Genomic DNA, 21,893 nt, shown 5'->3' with positions numbered 1-21,893 from the left:
GAAGCAATAATCACCAAAACAATCTGGATATCAGCTAAGAAATAGAGTGCTAAATCAATGCAATAGATAAGATACACAACACATTGTAGTAAATGACCATAGTAATTTAGTATTCAATAAACCCAAAAGCTCTAAGCTTCTGGGATAATAACTCATTATTTGATAAACACCGCTGGGAAAACTTAAAAGTATTTTGACAGAAACTAGATATAGACCAATATTTCACCTGAATACCAGGATAAAGTCAGAGTATATGATTTAGACATAAAGTTTGATATCATAAACAAATTAGGGTAGCATGAAATAGTTTATCTGTCAGATCTATGGATAAGGGAAGAATTCAGTACCAAACAAGAGATAGCATTACAAAATGTAAAGTGGGTAATTTTGAATACATGCAATTTAAAAGTTTTTGCACAAACAAAATCAGTGCAGCCAAAATTAGAATGAAAGCAAAAAAGTGGAAAAAAATTTTATAGAGCAGATCTTTTGGACAAAGGCTAATTTACTTCTCAAATACATAGAGAACTGAGTTAAATTTATAAGAATGCAAGTCATTCCCAATTGATAAATGGTCAAAGTATATATACAAGCAGTTTTCAAAGAAATCAAAATAATTCAGTCATATGAAAAATGCTCTCAGTCACTATTGATTAGAGAAATGCAAATTAAAACAATTCTATAGTACCACTTAACACTTATTAGGTTAGCTAATATGACAGAAAAGGAAAATGATAAATGTTCAAGGGGAATGTAGAAAAATTGGGCTATACTGTTAGTGGAGTTATGAACTAATCGAACCATTCTGGAGAGTAATTTGGAGCTTTGCCCAGAGGTCTATAAAACTATGTATAATCTTTGATTCAGCAATGCCACTATTAAGTATTTAGAAGTCAGGGAAGAAGGGAAGAGGACATATTTGTATAAGAGCTCTTTTTGTGGTAGTTAAGATTATTTGAAATTGAGGAGATGTTCATCAATTTGGGAAGAATGGCTAAACAAATGGCTAAACAAGAAAAGGCTAAACAACAAACAGTTGTAATGGAACACTAACATGCTATAAGAAATGACATGCAGGATGATTTGGAAAAAACCTACCAAGACTTACAAACAGTAATAGCAATATCGTACAATGAACAACTGTGATTTCTACTTATACATTTACTTAAGATCATTTCAAAGACTTTATGAAGCATAATGTTTTCCTCCCTTCCCTTTTTTCTACTGGGGAATCTAGCAGAGTATGCCATAAACCCAGACCACTCCGACTCTCACTGATTGGCCAATAAGTCACTGATTGTTTGGATTTCATGGTTCAACGTGGTTTTACCTAGCAATTGTTTCTGTTCTGACCAGAAACCCTTCCAGATTCATTTTGTGTGTGTGTGGGAGTAACAAAGAAGCTGTCTTTAGCCTCATTACCTTACCTAGCATTAATCATTGATGCCTGAGAAAGACTTTAGTTTAAAAAGGCTAAGGTTTCCCACTAAATGCAGGGTCTTTCCAGTTGTCCTAATCTATGTTTGTCCCTGGACCCAGATGTTTCTGCAGGAAAAAGTGAGGTTGATGATTTTGCACAGCCTTCCTTCCCTCACTTAAATCCAATTTACTTGCAAATTAAATGTCATTGGTTCTCCACAAGAATGAAGGACAAACTACAACTTCATTCCTTTCTTTCTTTCTCTCTCTTTCTTCCTTTCTTCCTCCCATAATTGCACATATATATCAGATTGTTTACTACCTCTGGGAGGGAGCAGGGAAGTGAGAGGCAGAGAATTTGTAACTCAAAATCTTTTTAAATATTAAAAAAATTTCTTACATGTAATTGGGGAAAGTTTTTTTAAATAAGGAAAACAAAAGATTAGTCTAAGGAAAATCACTTATTCCTATAATCAAAGTAAAGTAAATCAAAGAAATCAATAAAAAATAATTTGTGGAATGAATGATATCCTATGAAGTGCTTCACAGCTTTGTACAGTACCATTGTAAAGAGCTCTCCATACATTCACTTCATATTTTCATTGTTTAACCTTTAAAACAAGTTTTAGGTTACAATTTTGCCCCAAAAGCTTGGTGCAATTCCTTTGGGCTCTAAACCCAAGCATGTAAAGTTAGTGATGCAACTTAGTGAACAAATAAAAGTTTAGATAAACTTTGTGAGGGAATGTCTGCAACTACTGTTGGCCATAAGTTTGGTGTTAATGAATGAATAATTTGTTACATCTGCAAAAAGGAGGAAAGTATTTGTAAAAGTTTGAATCCACTCCAAAAAGTGCTGGAGTAACCTCTCAGAGATAGGTGAGGGATTTAAATACAAAAGTGGCCAAGTTTGTGGGTAAATGAGTTAGTATTTTGTTAATGTTAGTGTTTTGATGTTTTGTCCTAAAGAATTATATAAATATTATATAAATTCTTTAGTGAAAAATTAGAGGTTTTGGTGATCACAGGACTTAAGTCCTTGTTATCCTATAGTTTCAATGTATCAACATTTGCATTTTTTACTTTATGCTGTTTTCTAGGAATGTTAACCTCCTGTAAGTAAGTTAATGATTATTTGTATATACAAAATAACTTCTAGTAGGAGGACACTAGAACTTAAGAAAGTCAGCACAGTAAGAAGTGGCTCTTGAGTTGAACTTTTCGCCTATTAAGAAAGACAAACCAACCTGCCATCTTGGGGAAGGGGGAAGGGGAAGGAGGGGGAAAATTGGGACAAAAGGTTTGGCAATTGTCAGTGCTGTAAAATTATCCATGCATATAACTTGTAAATAAAAAGCTATAATTTAAAAAAAAAAAAAAGAAAAACATATAAACGAGAAATAAAATGTGGTATTTAGAGACTAGTGAGCAGGTTAAGTTGACTGGAATATAGAGTTCTTAAAGAATTAATAAATCAGTCAACAAGTATGGATTAAATGCTAAGCAAAATGCTAGATATTATAGATACATCTATAAATAATGTCATATTCTAACAGTGGAAACAAGCACATGCATAAATATAAAAAAGAAAGCCAGAAATAATGTAAAGTCATAAAGTAACCTGGGAGGAAGGAGAGTAAGTGGTTGGATCAGGAAAGCTTCATCTAGAAAGTGGTACTTGGGATATGTCTTAAAAGAAGAGAAAAATTTTTTTGTTGGCAGGAGAGCATTCCTAAGCGTAGAGGGTGATGGATAGAACAGAGACCCAGAGATAAGAGATGAGAGACTGTGTGTAACAAACCAAGAAAATCCCACTTTAGCAGGTTGCAGAATGCAGGAAGGGGAATCAATGGATAGATGACTGTGCAAAGATAGGATGGGGCCAGGCAGCAATGAACCATTAGAGTTAAGTAGGGGAGTGAGTGCCAGATCAGCCCTGCAGAAAAATCACTTTGTCGTGCCATATGGATGATGGGCTGGAATGAGAATAGAGTTGAAGTAAAGAAATCCCATGGGAGCCTGTTAACAGTAATCTGAAAGAGAGGTATTGAGGGCCTGAACTAAGGTGGTGAGAGTGCGACTAGAGAGAAGAGGATAGATGTAAGAAGGAATGGTGAAAATAGCACAGACACAAATTGGAGGAATAATGTCCTTCAATAGAAATGCAGGGTGGGAAAATACAGGGTGTCTTTTAAACACAGTGAGTTTGGAAAGGTGTAGAGTTTTAGAAATTTAATAGGGTTTTAAGAGCCATACAGAAGGGTTTATATTTTTTCGTAGAGTCAAAAGAGCTATTGGAATTTTTTGAGTAAAAGAGAGGCACTTTAAGAATGTTTGTGGCAGCCTTCTTTGTAGTGGCCAGAAACTGGAAACTGAGTGGATGCCCATCAATTGGAGGATGGCTGAATAAATTGTGGTATATGAATATTATGGAATTTTTTGACTTTTTGAGTCAAGGCTAACTTGACAAAGGATTTTATAAAATACCCATTACTTACCATTAGAAGAAATCATTTAAACAAATTCATAACAGAATTTAACATGGAATCAAACCTGGGACTTTAGAGATTCTTCTACAGCTGAGGATATTAAAGTCCAGAGTGTTAGACATGCTAAAGATCACACAACTCACTCATGACAGGGCTGGCACTGGTATCTTGGGCCTTAGTCCAGTATTTTTTCCATGAGACGATTAAAAAAAAAAAAAAAAAGATATTTTAATTCTTCTTTGATATCATGCCTATTTTCCTAGAAAGATTTATAACATTTTAAAAGGCTTCATAAACAAAATTTTCAAGTCATTAGAATGTATTCTTCCTCTTTTTTTCTGTGCTGAGATGCAATTTGGAAATTAGATTATTGACTTATATCTCAAAAGATTAAAGCAAATCGAGCAGGCAAATTTCGAATATTATAAGGGTTCAAAAAAGAAAAGTAGTTAGGTACTTTTAACTAGGTCAGATTTAATTTGGTTAAAGGCATTGTGGAGGAAGGACTCATAGCATAGTGGAAAACACTGGATTTCTGCTTGAATTCAGAGAATATCTATAAAATGGGAGTCTTATTATAGACTCACAGAATTGTTATGGGGATAATACGCCATATAATAAATGTTACATTTTAATTAGCTTGCTTAGAAAAAAAGGAAAACAATTAAAACTACAAGTTGAGAGAAGATGAGGACATATATTTTAATTTGGATTATGCAAGATTACTCCAAGTAACTCTCCTTGCCTTCCTTCTCCCCAAAGTTTTTCTTTTTCTTTGCCTTGTTCTTTTCTGTTATTGTGAGTTTCCTTCACTGCTCAGAGCTCACATGGCTCAAGATTGTCATCCTAATAGCATTACTATCCATTGTGTATCTTCCAAGAGTTAAACAAAAATTCAATTGTTTCTGTCTTTTGAAATGTCTGTAAGCTTTTTTCTCCCCAGCCTTTTCCTTAAATCTTCAGGCTTTTTTTTTTTTTTTTTTTTTTTTAATCGTGATTATCAGTAGAAACCGGAGAAAAAGGCAATCTTGTCTGACCAAAGTTTTCTGTCTGCATATTATTCTCTTTACTGTTTCATGAAATATACCTCATTTATCACATAAACTATATTTACAGGTCTTCTATTAGAATAAGTACTTTTGGGGAAAGCATTTTAATGTAACAAAAAACATTAGCATTGGAAACTGAAGATCTGTCTTGGGTTCCAGTCCTGGCCTATATCTTCATAACAGTGGAGTATTGGACAAATCATATGACCCCCATTTCCTTATCTGTAAAATGAGTATAACAATAATAATAATAATAATAATATTTATATCAGTACAGAATTTGTAGTGAGAATCAAATAAAATAACAGTGCATGTAAAACTTGTTTTAAAGTAGGTATGTTGTAAAGTATACACTTAGAATTTTATGATATCATTTGATAGCCTAGCATAAATACCACTTAACTTTATGAAATCTGCTAAATTCTTCAATCAAAAGTATATTTTACATATTTCTTATGCACATAGTAAACCCTTTGTTCATGTGATTATCTTCTTCCCTAGTAGACTTCCAAGTTTCTGGAGAACAGGGAAGGATATATCTCCATATGAGATACTTTCTCATAAAAACAAATACTTGGTATATGGTAGTGCAAGGGGTTGATCTTTTATCCATTTAAAAGGACTTCTTTCATTGTAGTCTAAATGAACTTAAGTAGTTTTGTTTCTTTATGGTAGTCATTCATTTGCCATCTTTTTGTTTTATATTTGTAGGAATATTTGCTTTTAAGTGTACCCGTGCAGAAGAATTGTTTAATATGTTACAAGAGATTATGCAGAATAATAGCATAAATGTGGTAGAAGAGCCGGTAGTGGAAAGGAATCACCAACAGACTGAATTGGAAGTCCCCAGAACCCCTCGAACACCCACTAGTAAGTACCTGCCTTCACAAAGATGCTTAAGAAGAGGTGAGGGACAGAGAGACAGAGTTGGGGAGGGAGGGAGGCATATACTGTTTGCAAGGAATTTGTAAGTAGAAGAGTAAGACAGTCCCTGACAACAAAGATTAGTTTCACCTGCAAGTCAGATGGAAAGGGCCCAGAAGTCCTTAATCTGCAAAGGACGTGGTACTTTGTTTCATGATGCAACTATTCTGTTTCTAACACTGAACCCTTTAACACTACCACATATTTAAATGACAAGAATTTTCTTTCCTAGGTCTTTAGTAGCTATGGCTTACAGGAGAGGTGGGAGCTGTTGCACTAACAGACAAAAATACTGATTGCAATTCCATAAAGACTGCTTTTTTAAGCAGGTTGTGGTGTCTTAAGCTGGAGACAGAGTATGTGGTCTGGAAGGAAGTGTGTTGTATTGTGGTTTTTTGTTTTTTTTTCCCTGGGGGACTTGGGCTTATCTGCCCAGGATGTACAGATATAGATGTGTTGAATAATATGAATCTAAAACAAATATTGGTTATGACTGAATTGTCATTGATTATATTTTAGTTAGGTTATTATCTAGTAAAATATGTATATAATTAAAACTCTAAATCGTGAGCAGCTTGAAAATATTTTGTCATGCAGGATTAGTGACTAAATGATCATTTTGTTGAGAATTTGGCACTTGAAGCCACTACATCTGCCTATAAACCCTCTACTTTCCATGATAGTTGTTTTTCAAAGCACCCCCAAATAGAATTTCACTTTCTTATTGATGTATTCCGTGGGCTCCTTTAGCATTCTGATAGATGTGTAAAATAATGACTACACAGTCACATATTCTTTCTTTTTAAAAATCCTATTAGCTCCTGGATTTGGTGCACAGAATTTACCTAATGGATATCCTCGATATCCATCATTTGGAGATGCTTCATCCCATCCTTCAAGTAGACATCCTTCTGTGGGAAGTGCACGCCTTCCGTCAGTAGGTGAAGAATCAACACACCCATTGCTTGTAGCTGAGGAACAAGTAAGTATGAATTAGCTAACTGTGATAAAGAGTGTATGTTAGGTCTAAGTAGTGAATAGCAGCTGATTCATTCATCAAGCTTCTCTTTACATTTGAATTGCAGAAGTTATATATTGGTTTAAGCCATGGTATAAGCCATGACATATATGTCGTGATTAGAAATACTACCATGTTTTTTTATGATAATTGGTTGAGCAAAAATTCCAGTAAAAATTGCAAGATTTATAAAACTTGGATGTTCTCAGGAAATCTAGAGTTTCATTTCAGTAATTCCACATAAAATATAGGACATGTCAATCAACTTGTGCTTTTTGATAACTGGTTCACTAATTGATATTCACTTAATTAAACCAATATTGTGTGTAAGGTACTATGCTAAGTATGGCCCAACGGACCACAAGATCCTGAAGTATTTTATGAATTGTCTAAACAAAAAAAATTATGTTCAGCATAATTTTAGTATTGCATATTTTAATTCTCTGAAAAGTAATTGGTAATCCATATAAGTTTTTGAAATATATTATATATTTATAGTAATTTATGTACATGTTTTATTTGTTAAATAATTTTTATGCCTTAGTGTCCCTCATAGTATCCTGCAAGAAACAATTGCTTAATGAATTTTTGTTGAATGATTGTTAACTTTATTCTCAATAATATATCATTTACTCCAACATCTAATTCTCGAAATATGGCAAATAACCTCTTAGCTTAAATCCACAAGTCATTTGCTTTGTTTATTGCAGTAAATTTTGTTAAATAAATTGAATTAAATATTGAAATAAAAGATTAATTCATAATTTTGTTCCTTTCTTGCTAAAGAAACAACTACATAGTGTGTGTGTGTGTGTGTGTGTGTGTGTGTGTGTGTGTGTGTGTGTACACAACTGAAATATATAATCATAGATGAAACTGGTAGCTTTATCTTTTTACCATAAAGTCAGTAGTTAAATGATATAAAAATAAGCCAAAGACTCAGTGGCATTTTTGTGACTACCATTTATTTAACTTTCTTCTTGTCCATAAAATAATCTTTATTTTTAGAACTTAATCATTGTTTTTCACTATATTTATTTTATTTAGATTGAATACTGCTATACTTATCTTTGTCATTATATAGGAACAAAGTTACTAGGAAGGTCTCAGATATTTGGTGAAGTAGTGAAGATGAAAAAGATCCAGAATGAAAATAAGGTTTTATATAAGAGATTGCAACCAGGAAAGGGTACCAAGTTTTATGCAGGTTTGAAGAAAGGAGATGATTGTAGAATTAGAAAGTGTAACCTTTCTGAAATAGAATGTTGAATAGCCCAACTAGTAATTTCATATTTGTTGAGGGTGCCCTTAGTTGTTATTTTCTATTGTTCTTTTCTTTACTAACCTCTTGTGAAAGTTTAGGCTTAGTTGTAAGATAGTTTGTAGTTAGTTCTAAGACTTGAATTTTACTTTTAGGTCAAATTTTATGAAGCATTAAGGAACCATGCTTAAGTCCTGAGAAGGGATAATTTCTCTCTATTTTTAGAAATATTGAAGTTTTGGGATTTCAAAGGCATACCTTTCACTAAAGATTACTAGGATAAAAACCTTATGGAATAAATGTTTGGAAGGAAAAGATATTGAGATTGTACAATAAAATGAACAGCTAATTTATCATGAAGCACATTCTTTTGTTCTTTGGTACTCAGTATTTAAAACTTTTCATTTTCCTTTAGGTTCATACCTACGTCAACACTACAGGTGTACAAGAAGAAAGGAAAAACAGATCAAGTGTACACATATCTTTAGAGACAAGACTTTCAAATGTTGAAAGTAACAAAGCAAAAGAAGAGCAGAGTGATATCGAGGAGAGAGATCCTCAGATTCTTCTTGAGCCTGAAGGAGTCAAATTTGTTTTAGGACCAACCCCTGTTCAAAGGCAGTTAATGGAAAGAGAAAAACTGGAGCAACTTGGAAAAGAACAAGTTAGTGGTAGTGGTACCAATAACACTGAATGGGACACTGGGTATGACAGTGATGAACGAAAAGAGGCACCCTCGGGTAACAAACTGGTGTATGAAAACATAAATGGGCTATCTATTCCTAGTGCCTCAGGGGTCAGGAGAGTTCGTCTGACATCTACCAGTACCTCAGATACCCAGAATATCAACAACTCGGCTCAGAGGAGAACTGCATTATTAAACTATGAAAACTTGCCATCTTTGCCTCCTGTTTGGGAAGCCCACAAGCAAAGTAGAGATGAAGATGACAGTTTAGGACCAAAGACCCCATCTCTCAATGGCTATCACAGTAACCTGGATCCAATGCATAACTATGTAAATACAGAGAATGTAACAGTGCCAGCAAGTGCTCACAAAGTAGAATTTACAAGGCGCCGGGACTGCACACCTACAGTTTTTAATTTTGACATCAGGCGTCCAAGTTTAGAACATAGGCAACTCAATTACATACAGGTTGATTTGGAAGGTGGTAGTGACTCTGACAACCCTCAGACTCCAAAAACTCCCACCACTCCACTTCCACAAACTCCCACCAGGCGCACAGAGCTGTATGCTGTGATAGACATTGAAAGAACGGCTGCTATGTCAAGCTTGCAGAAAGCACTGCCACGAGACGACGGTACGTCTAGGAAGACTAGACACAATAGTACTGACCTGCCTATGTGAGCCTTGGAAATGTTGCATCCATCGTTTGCACCTTTGTGAAGTTTTTAAAAATGAAGATGCAAGGGCTTCATTTTCATTTCTAAACACTAACACCTTTTATAAACTGATAGATTTTTTTTTCTGAATACTTCATGTGCTTGTTTAACTAAAGGGAATTAATGTAGAGCAGGTACTCATTAAAGAACACTAATTACATTCTATAATAGTTGTTACTGTATAGCAATTGCCATTTTCACAGTGCCTATTTAATTGAGAGTGGAAGTGAGTGACATCCCAGTTTTGAGTTTTTCAATATTCTGGACTCGTGCCTATCATTTATGTCTTATCATAGTTGACATTCATAACATTTTATAAAAACCTTGATGTGTGCATTATTAGAAGATAAATCTAGTCTTTGAAAGTAAATATCTGTAGATTCACTTTCCAAGTTAGGTGGCCTCCAGCATGAGTCATTCATCAATTCATTAATTAAAGGCTTTTTGACTTGAGCCAAATGCATTGTACATAAAAGGAATACATATATAAGGTAAACCATCCCTCCTTACATAGCAATCAAATCCTTTCCCTAAAACTTGATTAGAAAGAGTTATACATCCATGAATATGGCGTACTGTGTGTGTTTGAAGGGAAGTCTGGGGAAAGTTCCCTTCTCCTTACCTCATGCTTTCATTGTAAGGGCATGTCAAGGTTCCCTTGATCAGAAGCACGATGGGAATTTAGAATCAGTCTCAGGCCAATACTATCAGAAAAGAGTTGCAATTCTTGATCATGAAACGTATTCTCCAATAGACCATTAATCTCAGCATTGTTTCCTGGAGGCATTTATATTTGTGCCATTAAGTTTCCACTGATCTTTTCTTTTTTTTTTTTTTTTACCTTTGGTGTTCAGGATGTCTGTTTTGTTAAATGATGTTTTTAGGTTTAAAATGGTTAAGTTGTATATGGTTTTGTTGTTTATCTGTTCAGTCTTGTTTAGTCTATGTTTTGTCAAATTATGGTTTTGAAGGTTCATTTGGAACTTACTGTTAGATTTTAACAGGGTTGCCCTTTTCCAGTATTTATTGATATGCTGTTTACTTTTCAAGTCTGATAGAGACATCCACTTGATTTTAAATTCTCATTCATGTGTCCATAGATGAACTCTTTGGTTGCAAATGAAAGTAGACACTAATAAAATAAAAAATTCCCCAGAGGTACTGTAGATTTATCAATGGACACACTCCTCTGCACTTTAGCAGTGATTTTTCTCAGTTATATAAAGCCTGGCTGCAGTTGTGCTCCACTCACTCTAATAATATTCATCAGCTATGTTTATCCTTTCAAACATAGTTAGACTTTAGCTTTTACCTTGATTTTGGCAGAATGTTAATATACTGTTAAATCAGCCTCATAGAGGCAGTGGAAGGATCTGTAACAAAGAGATCATGTTATACCCTAGGACTTAGAGGAATTGATATTTATCTAAATTAATCCTCCATATTCCATGATTCTTGAGAATGGAAGGGGAAGTAGATGGAAGGGTTTTGCTTATATTCCTAAATTTTTAGACTTTGCATTTGAGGCTAGCTATCCAGATTTAGGCTTAAATTATAGCACTAATTTAGCTGGAAGTTGTTTCATTCAAATAGCCAGTCTATTATTTGGGGTTACCTTATTTGTAAAGGCAGATCATACATTTGTATTGCAATAGAGTGTGGTGTCGTTGTTAACAAGGTAAGATGTCAATGTTGTCATGTCAGTGCCCTTTGTTTGCCTAGCAGGATTTTTTTATTCTGTGAACTTGGTGCTTGTAAAAAGTGAGAAACTAAAATGCTTACTAGAGCCATGGTGCCAGGTGGGCAGTTTCTCTGATACAGTTCCCTTTTGCAATATCTTAATACTGTTCCATTTTTTTGATTTCTCCTGAGAAGATTTTTAATTGTGCCAAATTTGATGTGTGATGGTTTTTATAGCATGGAATAAGAATCATGACTCTAATATATATATACATGCTCTTAATTTGAGAAATAATAGCAAAGATCACTAGAATATTCCCCTCCACATGAAAGGGCTAATAATATCTGTCTATTCTTTTAAATCGAAACCCTTCTTCCTTCCTTTTTTTCCCTCTATATCCCTTTCGTCCCTGGATATGATGAAATGTCCAACTTTAAAAACATGCCAATCTAACAGCTTTGCTGTAGGTTCTGCACTAACATAGCAATACCTACAAAGTATTTGACTTTTACTATCAAATAAGTATCAGATGAATACAGCTAGTGACTCCATATAGTTACTGCTGAAATTCATCTATTTCCCTATTTAACAAATACATTCCCCTGGAGATTTTGCAATAAGACTTAAGCTGCACCCTACGAGTGTATACCTGACTTACCAGGTGTACGTTTTTATGAGATACTTTTGTTAACATATAATTTATTCCCAACAGAATCTCCCTCTATACACTTATTCTCCATCTGCATTCTCCCAGATGGAAGGAGATCTAGCTACTTTTCCTTGGCATGATTTCTTTCTTAATTCTCTTTTCACATAAGAATTAACATGTGGTGCCTTCCCTCCCACCAGGAAGATAGTCAAGTGGTTTTTTCATTTTACTGCTGCTTGTGGAGTGATGAGATATGCACTTTACCCTTGAAGACTCAGCAAAAAAAAAATTTTCACTTTCCAGCTGATCTAAAATAGACTGCAGATAACAGGCTTGGGTCTTATTAAAATTTGCCAATAAGTTTTTGTGTTTATAAATGTTAATTAACATTGATCCCACAGTTAAATGTTAGATGGAATGAGACAAGGATATATATTTTTTCCCAGAAAATCTGTGGCACATCTTCAAAAAAAAAAAAGTACCTCAATAATGTTTTACAAAATTGGGAAAGGGGCCTTATATTTTCAGCTTCCCAGCCACACAACACTGTGTTTTTGCCTGAAAGTAAACCTGCTCTTTTTATACCAAGCTAACAATTGCCATCCCCTCCCCCAGGCTATATAACCAATAATGCCCCTGTAATTTGTGTAGTGTGGAATAAGTATCCACAGATTATGCCTTCATCAGAGAACTCATGGGTAAGTAACAGATATCTTACCATCACATTTATAGTTCTGATGAATGAGGTGTATGGTACTATTTAAATAATGTTTTCCCTGAACTTTGCCAAATGTTGAATATAAGCATTGGTACTGAATTACTGAATGTATAGAAAACACTTTTGACTTGAAAAATAAGTCTTCTATCACAAAATACAAGATGCTGTGCCCAGACCAGCCCTAGTTTACCTTTCCTCCCTCCAGTTCTTCTTTCACTCCATTTACCTCTCTTTCCTCCCTTCCTTCTCTCTTCCTGTTTTCATCACCTTATCATATAACACTCCATTCTGTTGTAGCATCATTAGGGCTAGTTTTTCTGCATCTTTAACTACACTATAGAGTTGCAGTTGCAGTACAATTGGATACCATTATAGCATGGAAACTGACTGGTATGAATAGTACAGTAGTCACCAGTGTGCCACAGTTGCATTATTAAATGCAAAATATACATTTTTATAAAGGCCAAATTTGTATTATTATGTTTTTATTTCATTACAGTGTATAATATTGTAATATTATGTCCTAATTCACATTATAAAATGTTAAGTTTTTCCTACTTAAAGGCATAAATATAGCAACTTTGTATAAAGGTAGCTTACTAGATTTTTAATTTTTTCTTTTATAAAAAGTTGTCTAAACAGTGGGACTACCATTGCCAAATTGTATATGAAATATGAATTTTGCCCCCCCCTTTGGTTAATTTCTTTTATAAACATTCCATGTTTCTCTAATAAAAGACAAAAGTGATACTGTACTATGCAGAAATTGTGTATTTTTGATGCTGTTTCTTATCGCCATTCTAAATTTTGGTTTACTTTTTTTTTTTTTTTTGTATTGATAACTTACTCAAATGTTATTGTTCAAGGCCTTGTGCCATGTGATGTTGACATCATTGTGTGCCCTTCTCTTTAAGTCCTCATTTCCTATCATCCTCCATCAGTGCCAACTTCATATTTTGTAGCATGGCAATAAAATATTGAGTTTATATTATAGCATTGTGTGGCTTTTTAGTGGATGTGGACATGGCTATATTGGTGTTTACTTTTTTATTTGAAGACATCTCTATTTGGCATAATATCTGAAGAGATCCTATGCTTTGCACAAAAAGGTGCAGTACAAACCTTTCAAACTCCAGTTTGTTCATGTTTTTTAGCTATTTTGTGCATATCAGAATCCCATAATAAATAGAAAGAAAGAAAGATAAAAAACATACAGAAAGAAAAGAAAAACCTCAATTATCAGGACTATTTAGGAAATATAATGTTCTGTTAATTGAGTGTGATTAGACTAAATTTTAAGAAGCAAACTCTTCTAAGTCTATTATCAAATTTTTAAATAATATATTTAGCTTTGTAGCTTATTAAATAAATATATCAAACAATTTAATTTTTGATGATGATTAAATGTTTTGCATTGCTTCAAGGTTGTCATTTTGAACATGAATTCTCATTGTACAGCCCTGTAGTCCATAATGTGGATAACTAAGCTAAATAAATAGTATAACTAGAGAAGCCCCTAAAAGTTCCAGATTTCTAAATTTCTAGTTAAAATAGGACCTCATAATGAGTTTTTAAAATCACTGTCTTTGTTCCTCCTAAAAATAGAGTAACATTTTGATTAATTGCAGATTTTACTGATTTAAGATTCCAATTTATTGGTTTTATTATATTTGGATTTCTTAGTAGTGTTCAGAAATTCTAGTTTTAGTTTCTTATCTAAATCCATATATGTCCTTTATAAATTTTCAAACTATGTCCACAATATCTTTAGGATGATAATATTTCAAGTAATAAAGTCTGGCTTGTGAAACTTTAAACCAGAGAGTGCTAAGTTCAAATTTAGCCTCAGACACTTAATAGTTGTGTAACCCTGGGCAAATCGTTTAACATCTATCTGCCTTACTTTGCTTAACTATAAAATAAATATAACAGCAGCACCTATCTCTTAGTGTTGTAAGGATCAAATGAGATTTATAAAGCCTTGTTCCTGATATATATAGTAGATACTTGGTAGATGATGATGATAAGTAGGATAGGGGCATTTTTTTCAAAGCCTTACCAGCAGCATTATGTTTTGGAATCAGACATTTGTTCAAGGTCACATTTGCCTAGTCACTAAGACTAGTGTTAAAGTTAATTTGGGTACACCTAGTCCGGAGGCAATTCTACAGAATACTCATTTATTTGACACATTTGATTGTCATCTGTGAAGAAACTTTTGTGCTAGGAACTGGATGACACAAAGATAGTCTCTGCCTTTGAGAGAGCTCACATCTTTTAGAAGTATTCCATCAACATTCAAAAACAAAAACATAAAGCTCAAACTTAGAACTCCTTTTCCATGCTCTGTGAGCTTTACTGAAACAGAAACAATGAAACAAAGAATGAGCCATGAAAGGATGTGTACATGTTCTGAGGTTCAATAAATTTAGCTAGGCCCAGGAGAACTGAAGAACATATTTCAAAAATATTTTTAAGCATCTCCCCTTTACACAGCTCTTTTCTAGCAATTTGAATTTGATGGGAGGTAGGGAGTGATATATATACTTTAAACAAGAAACTGTATTTATTTTCTGAGCTTATACTAGTAAGGACTTAGAGACATAGGTTCTTTCTAAATTTGAAAATAAGTCGAATAGAAACTCCTGCTCACTAGTTTAATCTGCTATAAGTGTATTCAGGAGCTTATAAAATCAAAGGATTTAGAACCAGAAGTGACTTTAAAGATTGTTTAGTCTTAATTTTATAGGTGAGAAAAAAAGGCTCATAGTGGAAATGAATCACAGGTAATTATAGTATAAATAATATGTTTTAAAAAACATAGGATAATAGATTTTGAGTTATGCACATGCAAGCAGAGTGGTACATACATAGATCTAAGTATGGCAGGAAAAGTATAGATGAGGGAATATTTTCAGAAAGAGATTCCCTTTGAGTTGGGACTTTGAAGGATGGACAGAAGTTCACCAGGGTAATAATTTTGGAGAGGGCACAAAGGGAAGTGCTTCCAGACAAAAGGAAAAGCAGGTACAATGGGGGAAGGATACTAGGACAGATGAGTTGAAACATTTCAGCTTGAGCTCAACTACAAGCTACAAAAAAGGAAATAAATAGATATTTCCATACTGAACTTTGAATGTTAGGATTAAGAGTTTGAACTTTTCAATAAAATTGTGTGGATATCCTTTGACACCGTAATTTTCCCCTTTGTCCCTCATTCCCTTTCCAGAATTTTTAAGAAGTCTGAATTTCATTTCAGGAGACAGAAAAACTCATGTTTTTGAGGTAACTCCCAACTCTGGATTGCCGGCTTTGATGTCATGAATCCATTCAGGAACATCTGAACCACATGAAGCCATTTTTCTGCTGAGCTTCACCAGTCTGTGGCTGGGCAAACTAACTGACATTTACTTGTTCTTTCATCTTCTAGTCTCTATTAATGAATGTGGAGAAAAATTCTCAATTTTGGTAACAGTTTCCTATAAAACAGAACTGGGTGCTATAAACCAGTGTGGTGAGCTCAGAAAGTCTCTCTCACATCTTTCCACCTCTGTAGGAAAGAGGAAATTAGGGAAAAAACAACAGTAACAATAAATTTCTGTAATATGCCACAAATTCTCACAGTAGCCTTATCCAAAAAATGTGTAGTTCATGCTGTACCCTGAATTCATTGCCTCTAATCAAATGGTAAGTAGTATGCTTCATTAGCAATCCTGTGGAATTGTGGTTAGATATTATATTGATCACAGTTGTAAATCATTCAAGGTTGTTTTTATTATTCGTATAAATTGTCCTCCCAGTTCTGCTCACTTTATTCTGCAGCAGTACTTTCATATGAGTTTTTCCAGTTTTCTCCATTTCGTATAGCGTTAATAGTATTTTGCCACATTCGTGTAGTATAGTTTGTTCAACCATTCTCCAATTGATAGGTTTGCTCCTTAGTTTGCCACCAAAACAGGGGAAAAGCAATATGGCTCTTCAAGGTTTACAAAACACTTTACAAATATTTCATTGTAACTTCATAACTCTATAAGATAAATATAGATATCCTCATTTTGTAGATGAGAAAACTGAGGCAGAAGGATATTGTGACTTGTCCAGGGTCATACAATGTTGGTGTCTGAGGCTGGATTTGAACTCAAGTCTTACTAATTCTGGGTCCACCACTCTCCATCGAACTACCATAATCCTTTATCTCTTTCTTTGATCTCTTTTGGAGCACAGTCCCAATGGTTATATTACTGGGTCAATGAGTCGGTACAGATTAGCAACTCTGGGGAATTGATCCAAATTACTTTTTAGAATCACTGAACCTATTCACAACTTCATCAATAATATATCTGTATTACTCTAGTCTTTCAACATGTGTAATGTTTCTCTTTTTTTTCAACATTACCAATTTGATGGGTGTGAGATAGAATTTCAGATTTTCTTCAATTTCCATTTCTCTCATTGTTAGTTATTTGAACTTTTTTTTTCCATATAGCACTATTGGTTGTATAGTGGATAGAGTACCAGGAAAACTTGAGTTCAAATCCAACCTCAGAAATGCTTAGCTAACAATTTTGGAGTATGCTCATATTACCTAAACTTCAGGGACTAGCTTCTAGGAAAAGACATCCTGTGTCACCCTATCTCCTATATGGGAATAGCTTCTTTCCAATGACTTACAGGCTGTGCTTTTAAAGCCAGGATATTGGGGCAACTGCTGCACTATCTTGACCAAAGTGCCCAGAAAGGGTGAAGATTTGAGTTTACCTACTGGAGGAACAATATGAAATGATGGATAAAAGGGAGAAAGATGACCTTTTTCTGCTTTTCTCTTTTAGCCTCAAGAAATGGAGTTTGGTTTGGAATTTTTAAATTTGTTATTTCCTTTGTCCTATACAGTTCTAGGCTTTGAATTAATTGATACACATTTATTAAGGACTATGCTAATCTTTGGTGATACAAAAAGAAGTAAAAGGCAGTCTTTGTCTTCAAGGAGCTCATAATCTATTGTGAGAAGAATCTCAATTCAGATTTGAACCATGGTGACCTTGGAGCTGGGATCCTGGGCAAGATATTGCAAGCAGCCAATCCATCGAGAAAATCCTGAGAAATTAACATGGCAGCTTGAATGTAGGTGGGATTTGGGACTTTAAATTTAGGACCACTATAACTGAGCTAAACAGTAGACCTAATCTCTTTTTCCTTCTTAGAGTATGAGGTGGTACAGGAGTAATTAAACATTTTTCCATGTATTAAGGGAAAGGTTTGCCTATTTGTTTTTATTATATCTTTGAGTTACTATATCTTTGTAAAACTTAATTTGACTGTTAAGTGGTTAAATGGAACTGAGTTGCAGGAGCTCCTTATAATTGGGGCAATAATTGGTAGGGATTAGAGTCAATGATGGAGAGCCTAGACCAGTGGTCCTCAAAGTGTAGTCCAAAGAATTGTTGGGGTCTCTGAAACTCTTTCAGAAGGTCTACAAATTCAAAATCATTTTTTATTTCTAATATAGTAAATAGCTATAAATATAACCCATGTGAACAAAAACTCTTTGAACAGATCCTTGATAGTTTTTTAACAACATGAAGATACTGAGAACAAAAGTTTGAGAACCACTGGCCTAGACCCTTTATGAGTACTAGAAAACCATAGTTGAAATATGAAACACAACACCAACCTGGCAGTGGAGGATAGGATAATAATTTTTACATTTAAAACACAGATGGAAAAGAAAGTGGAATTACTTCTTTTAAGATCATTTTTATTGAATGGCCTTTTCTAATGAGTTGGCCATTCTTCTTGGCTCAGTGACCCAATCCTTTTTGACACAAATATACATTGATATTGTCCCATTTGACCTTTTCCTTTCTGCCAGTACATTCTTCTCACCTCTTTTATTTTTTTAGATTTCCCTTCATATTCAATTCACACCTGTACCTTCTATCTGTGTATACTCCTAACTGTCCTAATAATAAGAAAGTTCTTCTGAATTGCAAGTGTCATCTTCCCATGTAGAAATGTATCCATTAATATTGCCAAGGATATTGAGAAAGCATTAAGAGGCTGATAAGGTTAAATGCTTCAGTGCTTAGCTGCTTGTGTCACTGGAATTGGCTAAGGGAATTCAGCGCAATTCCACACATGCTTCTCCCCAGACCCATCCTCATTCAGGTTCCAGTATGGTTCTTCTAACCCATGAGACTGTGAACTCCTTAATCAGAGATTCTGCTGTCTCTCTCTTTTTTATTAATCTCTAGTCCTTTTTGCATAGTCCTAACACATAACAGGCACTTAATAAAGGCTTACTGTCTGATAAAGTAAATAGAGAGGAATTCTGATTACACATATATATATATATACACATATAGATACAAAGATATCTAGATAGACACGTATACATAAATGATATCCCCAGGCCTAGTACAGTTACATAGAAGGCACTTAAATTTATTGACTCAAGTTCAAAATAATTCAGTTCCAATAGAACAACCAGCACTGGTTCCCAATAGCTAAGACTGAAATACACTGTTTTTAAAAAAGTGAAATGTAAAAGTGAAAAATTACACGTGGAGTCAGTAAATCTTTTAAATTTTGCATCCCAAAATGCTAGACAGTTTTACACATTTTTTTTTAATTGGAAGTTACTGAAGTTAAGTTTAATTATGAATCTTAGTAACTCCATCTTGGTTTTAGCAATTACAAATTTATTACAGTTTGTTGGGAAAGCAGAGTATAATGATTTGTCTCTGCAAAAATAAATAAATAAATAAATAAATAAAACTCGCTGTACTCTGGACTGATATTTTTACTAAGTAGAGTAGTATATAAAGTGTTGGCTGGACTTGGAGTCAAGAAAACTTGAGTTCAAATCTAGCCTCAGATACTTAATAGCTTCATTATTCTGAACAAGTCACTTAAATTCTGTAGACCTTAGTTTTGTCAGCCATAAAATGGATATAATAATATAACTTCCCAGGATTGTTGTGAGGATCAAATGAGATATTTGTAAAGCTTTTACCACAGTGGCTAGCACATAGTAGACACTATCTAAAAGCTTATTCCTTTTCTTTTTTCCCCTTCCCTACTCTATATATTCCTCCTATAGCTTGTTAATGAATTGAATTTTCCCTACTTCACACCATATACTACTTTGCTTTCTAACTAATATTTCTGAAGTGTAGGTCTGGCCACGTTAGCCCCCTCCTATTCAATAAATTCCAATGGCTCCCTATTATCTCCAGGGTCATAAATAAAATTTTCTGTTAGCTTTTAAAGTTTTATATCTTAGCTTCTTCTTACCTTTCTGTTATCTTACACCTTACCCTCTTCCTCCAATACTCTGAAATCTAATGATGTTGACCTCCTTTATGTACTCACATGACTCCATTTCCCAACTGGATCCCATTTTCATTGACTGTCTCTCATTCCTAGAACTCTTTCTCTCCTCATCTCTGCTAATATCCTACCTCTTGCAAGAAGCCTTTCCCAGTCCTTAATCTTAGTGCTTTCCCTTTGTTGACAGCTAATTAATCCTGTATATATCTTGTTTATACATAGATGTTTGCATCTTTCCTATTAAACTATGGGATTCTTAAGAATAAACAATTTTTTGCCTTTCTTGGTATCTCCAAGGCTAAGCATATAACAGGTGCTTAATAAATGCTTGACTGACATGACCTAGTAACTTTTGTACCTATTTCTTTTCTGTACATTTCTTGTTGTTCAGTCGTGTCTAACTCTTTTTGATCCCCATCTGGGGTTTTGTTGGCAGAGATACTGGAGTGATTTACTATTTCCTTCTTCAGCTCATTTTACAGATGAGGAAACTGAGGTAAACAGAGTGGATGGAAGAGACTTGCCCAGAGTCACACTGCTAATAGGTATTTGGCGCAGGATTTGAACTCTGGAAAATAGTCTCCCTGACCGGAGTCTCAGCATTTGAATCCTCTGTGCCACCTAGTGTCCCCACAGTGTACACAGTAGGTGCTTAATAAATGCTCATTTGGTTGACACCATGTAGTAGTTTTGTGCATTTGCATGTTGCCCCCCACCATGAGAATGTCAGCTTCTTGAAGGCAGGGACGTTGTTTTTGCCTTTCCTTATATCCCCAGTGCTTAAGAGAGTGCCTGATACATAAAAACCGCATATTAAATGCTTGTTGACTTGATTTTGCTGCTTTATTGTATAAAGATGCCCTGCAGAAAAGTCTTATGGCATTTTTACTCCGTATCATCGCTAGGGCAGTACAAGTTTTAAAAAAAATCTGTTAACTACCAATTTTTGTTTCAGAAGAGAGGTAGGAGTGGTTGATTTTCAGAATGTGTGATTTTATGTACAAACAGTAAGAAGTCAAAATTAAAATAATTAAAAAGGGGAGAAAAAGAACTGTGCCCCAAAGGCTGATTGAGACTCGGGAGAAGCAGCTTTGAGTTGGTCCTCTTGGGAGGGAGAGGAGGAAGAGGAAGGATACTTACAATGAAGCATCCTTCTCTGCAGAAACCATGTTGCTATAGCAACTGCCAAGCAAAGTTTCCCTTTGTCCTCCGGCCGTCAGACTCCAAATCCCATAATGCCTCACTCAAAATGTCGTCCTAGCCCCTCCCTTCCCCCTCTTATCTCTTCATGGGTTGGTTGAGGGGCAAAGCATTAATGGCTGCAGCCGGCACAGAGCCGGCGTGGAGCACGCGCAAGCTGCCGTTCCTTTTCCGGCAACTTCCTGTACGCCATTTCCGTCTCGTCCTCCCGTCCCAAAGACCTGACTCGGGCGGACTCTAAGCGAGCTTGTGAAGTGTCGCCGGCGACTTAGGAATCATGGTAAGGTCCCGACTTGGCTCCGCTTCCCCGTCTCGGGAGAAGCCTGTACTCCCGCGCTGCCCCCCCATTCCCATCGTCTTCCTTTTTCTCTGAGACTCACGCGGGCCCGGAGTCTTCCCGCACATGGCCGCTGGGGCGGGGCGGGCTGTGTGGCCTATCCCGGGGCCCGCTTCAGGCGCGGTCCAGCGGGCTCGGGCCTTGCTGGTCGAACGGGTCTGGGGAGTGCGGTGCGGCGCAGCGGTAGCGGCGTCTCAGCGTCTCGGCGGGAGCGAGGAGGCCCGGCGTCCCCTCCCCCATTCCGGGCTCGGCGGCTGGGCTGGGCCGGGCCAGGCCTGGAGGAAAGAAACTTCTAGTGTGTGTGCGTGCAGGAGGCGGGGCCTGCAGCCCGGGGCTGGGGCTAGATGGGGGAAGGCCTCCTCTCCCGCTACTATGGCCTCTGCCCTGGGCTTCGTGGGCGCCGGCATTCTCCCGAGTG

General features: G+C 35.5%; 2 protein-coding genes across 4 annotated transcripts in view; both read left to right on the top strand.

The window, feature by feature from the left end:
- The window catches only part of FRS2 (fibroblast growth factor receptor substrate 2), a 103,217-nt gene extending 89,615 nt beyond the window's left edge, over positions 1 to 13,602 (top strand). The window contains exons 7-9 of the mRNA XM_052001462.1: positions 5,669 to 5,827; positions 6,700 to 6,863; positions 8,576 to 13,602. Coding sequence (XP_051857422.1) covers positions 5,669 to 5,827; positions 6,700 to 6,863; positions 8,576 to 9,526 — 1,274 coding nt within the window. The 3' untranslated portion in view covers positions 9,527 to 13,602. The remainder of the gene's footprint in view (positions 1 to 5,668; positions 5,828 to 6,699; positions 6,864 to 8,575) is intronic.
- Positions 13,603 to 21,301: 7,699 nt separating this feature from the next.
- Positions 21,302 to 21,893, top strand: part of CCT2 (chaperonin containing TCP1 subunit 2) — a 31,586-nt gene continuing 30,994 nt past the window's right edge. For all 3 annotated transcript variants that reach the window (XM_052001460.1, XM_052001459.1, XM_052001458.1), the window contains exon 1: positions 21,302 to 21,418. In XM_052001460.1, coding sequence (XP_051857420.1) covers positions 21,416 to 21,418 — 3 coding nt within the window. In that variant the 5' untranslated portion in view covers positions 21,302 to 21,415. The remainder of the gene's footprint in view (positions 21,419 to 21,893) is intronic.

The sequence above is a fragment of the Antechinus flavipes genome, chromosome 5, assembly GCF_016432865.1.
Source record: "Antechinus flavipes isolate AdamAnt ecotype Samford, QLD, Australia chromosome 5, AdamAnt_v2, whole genome shotgun sequence".
Taxonomy (NCBI): Eukaryota; Metazoa; Chordata; class Mammalia; order Dasyuromorphia; family Dasyuridae; genus Antechinus; species Antechinus flavipes.
Note: the sequence above shows the minus strand (reverse complement) of the source record. Positions and strands in the feature narration are given on the sequence as shown.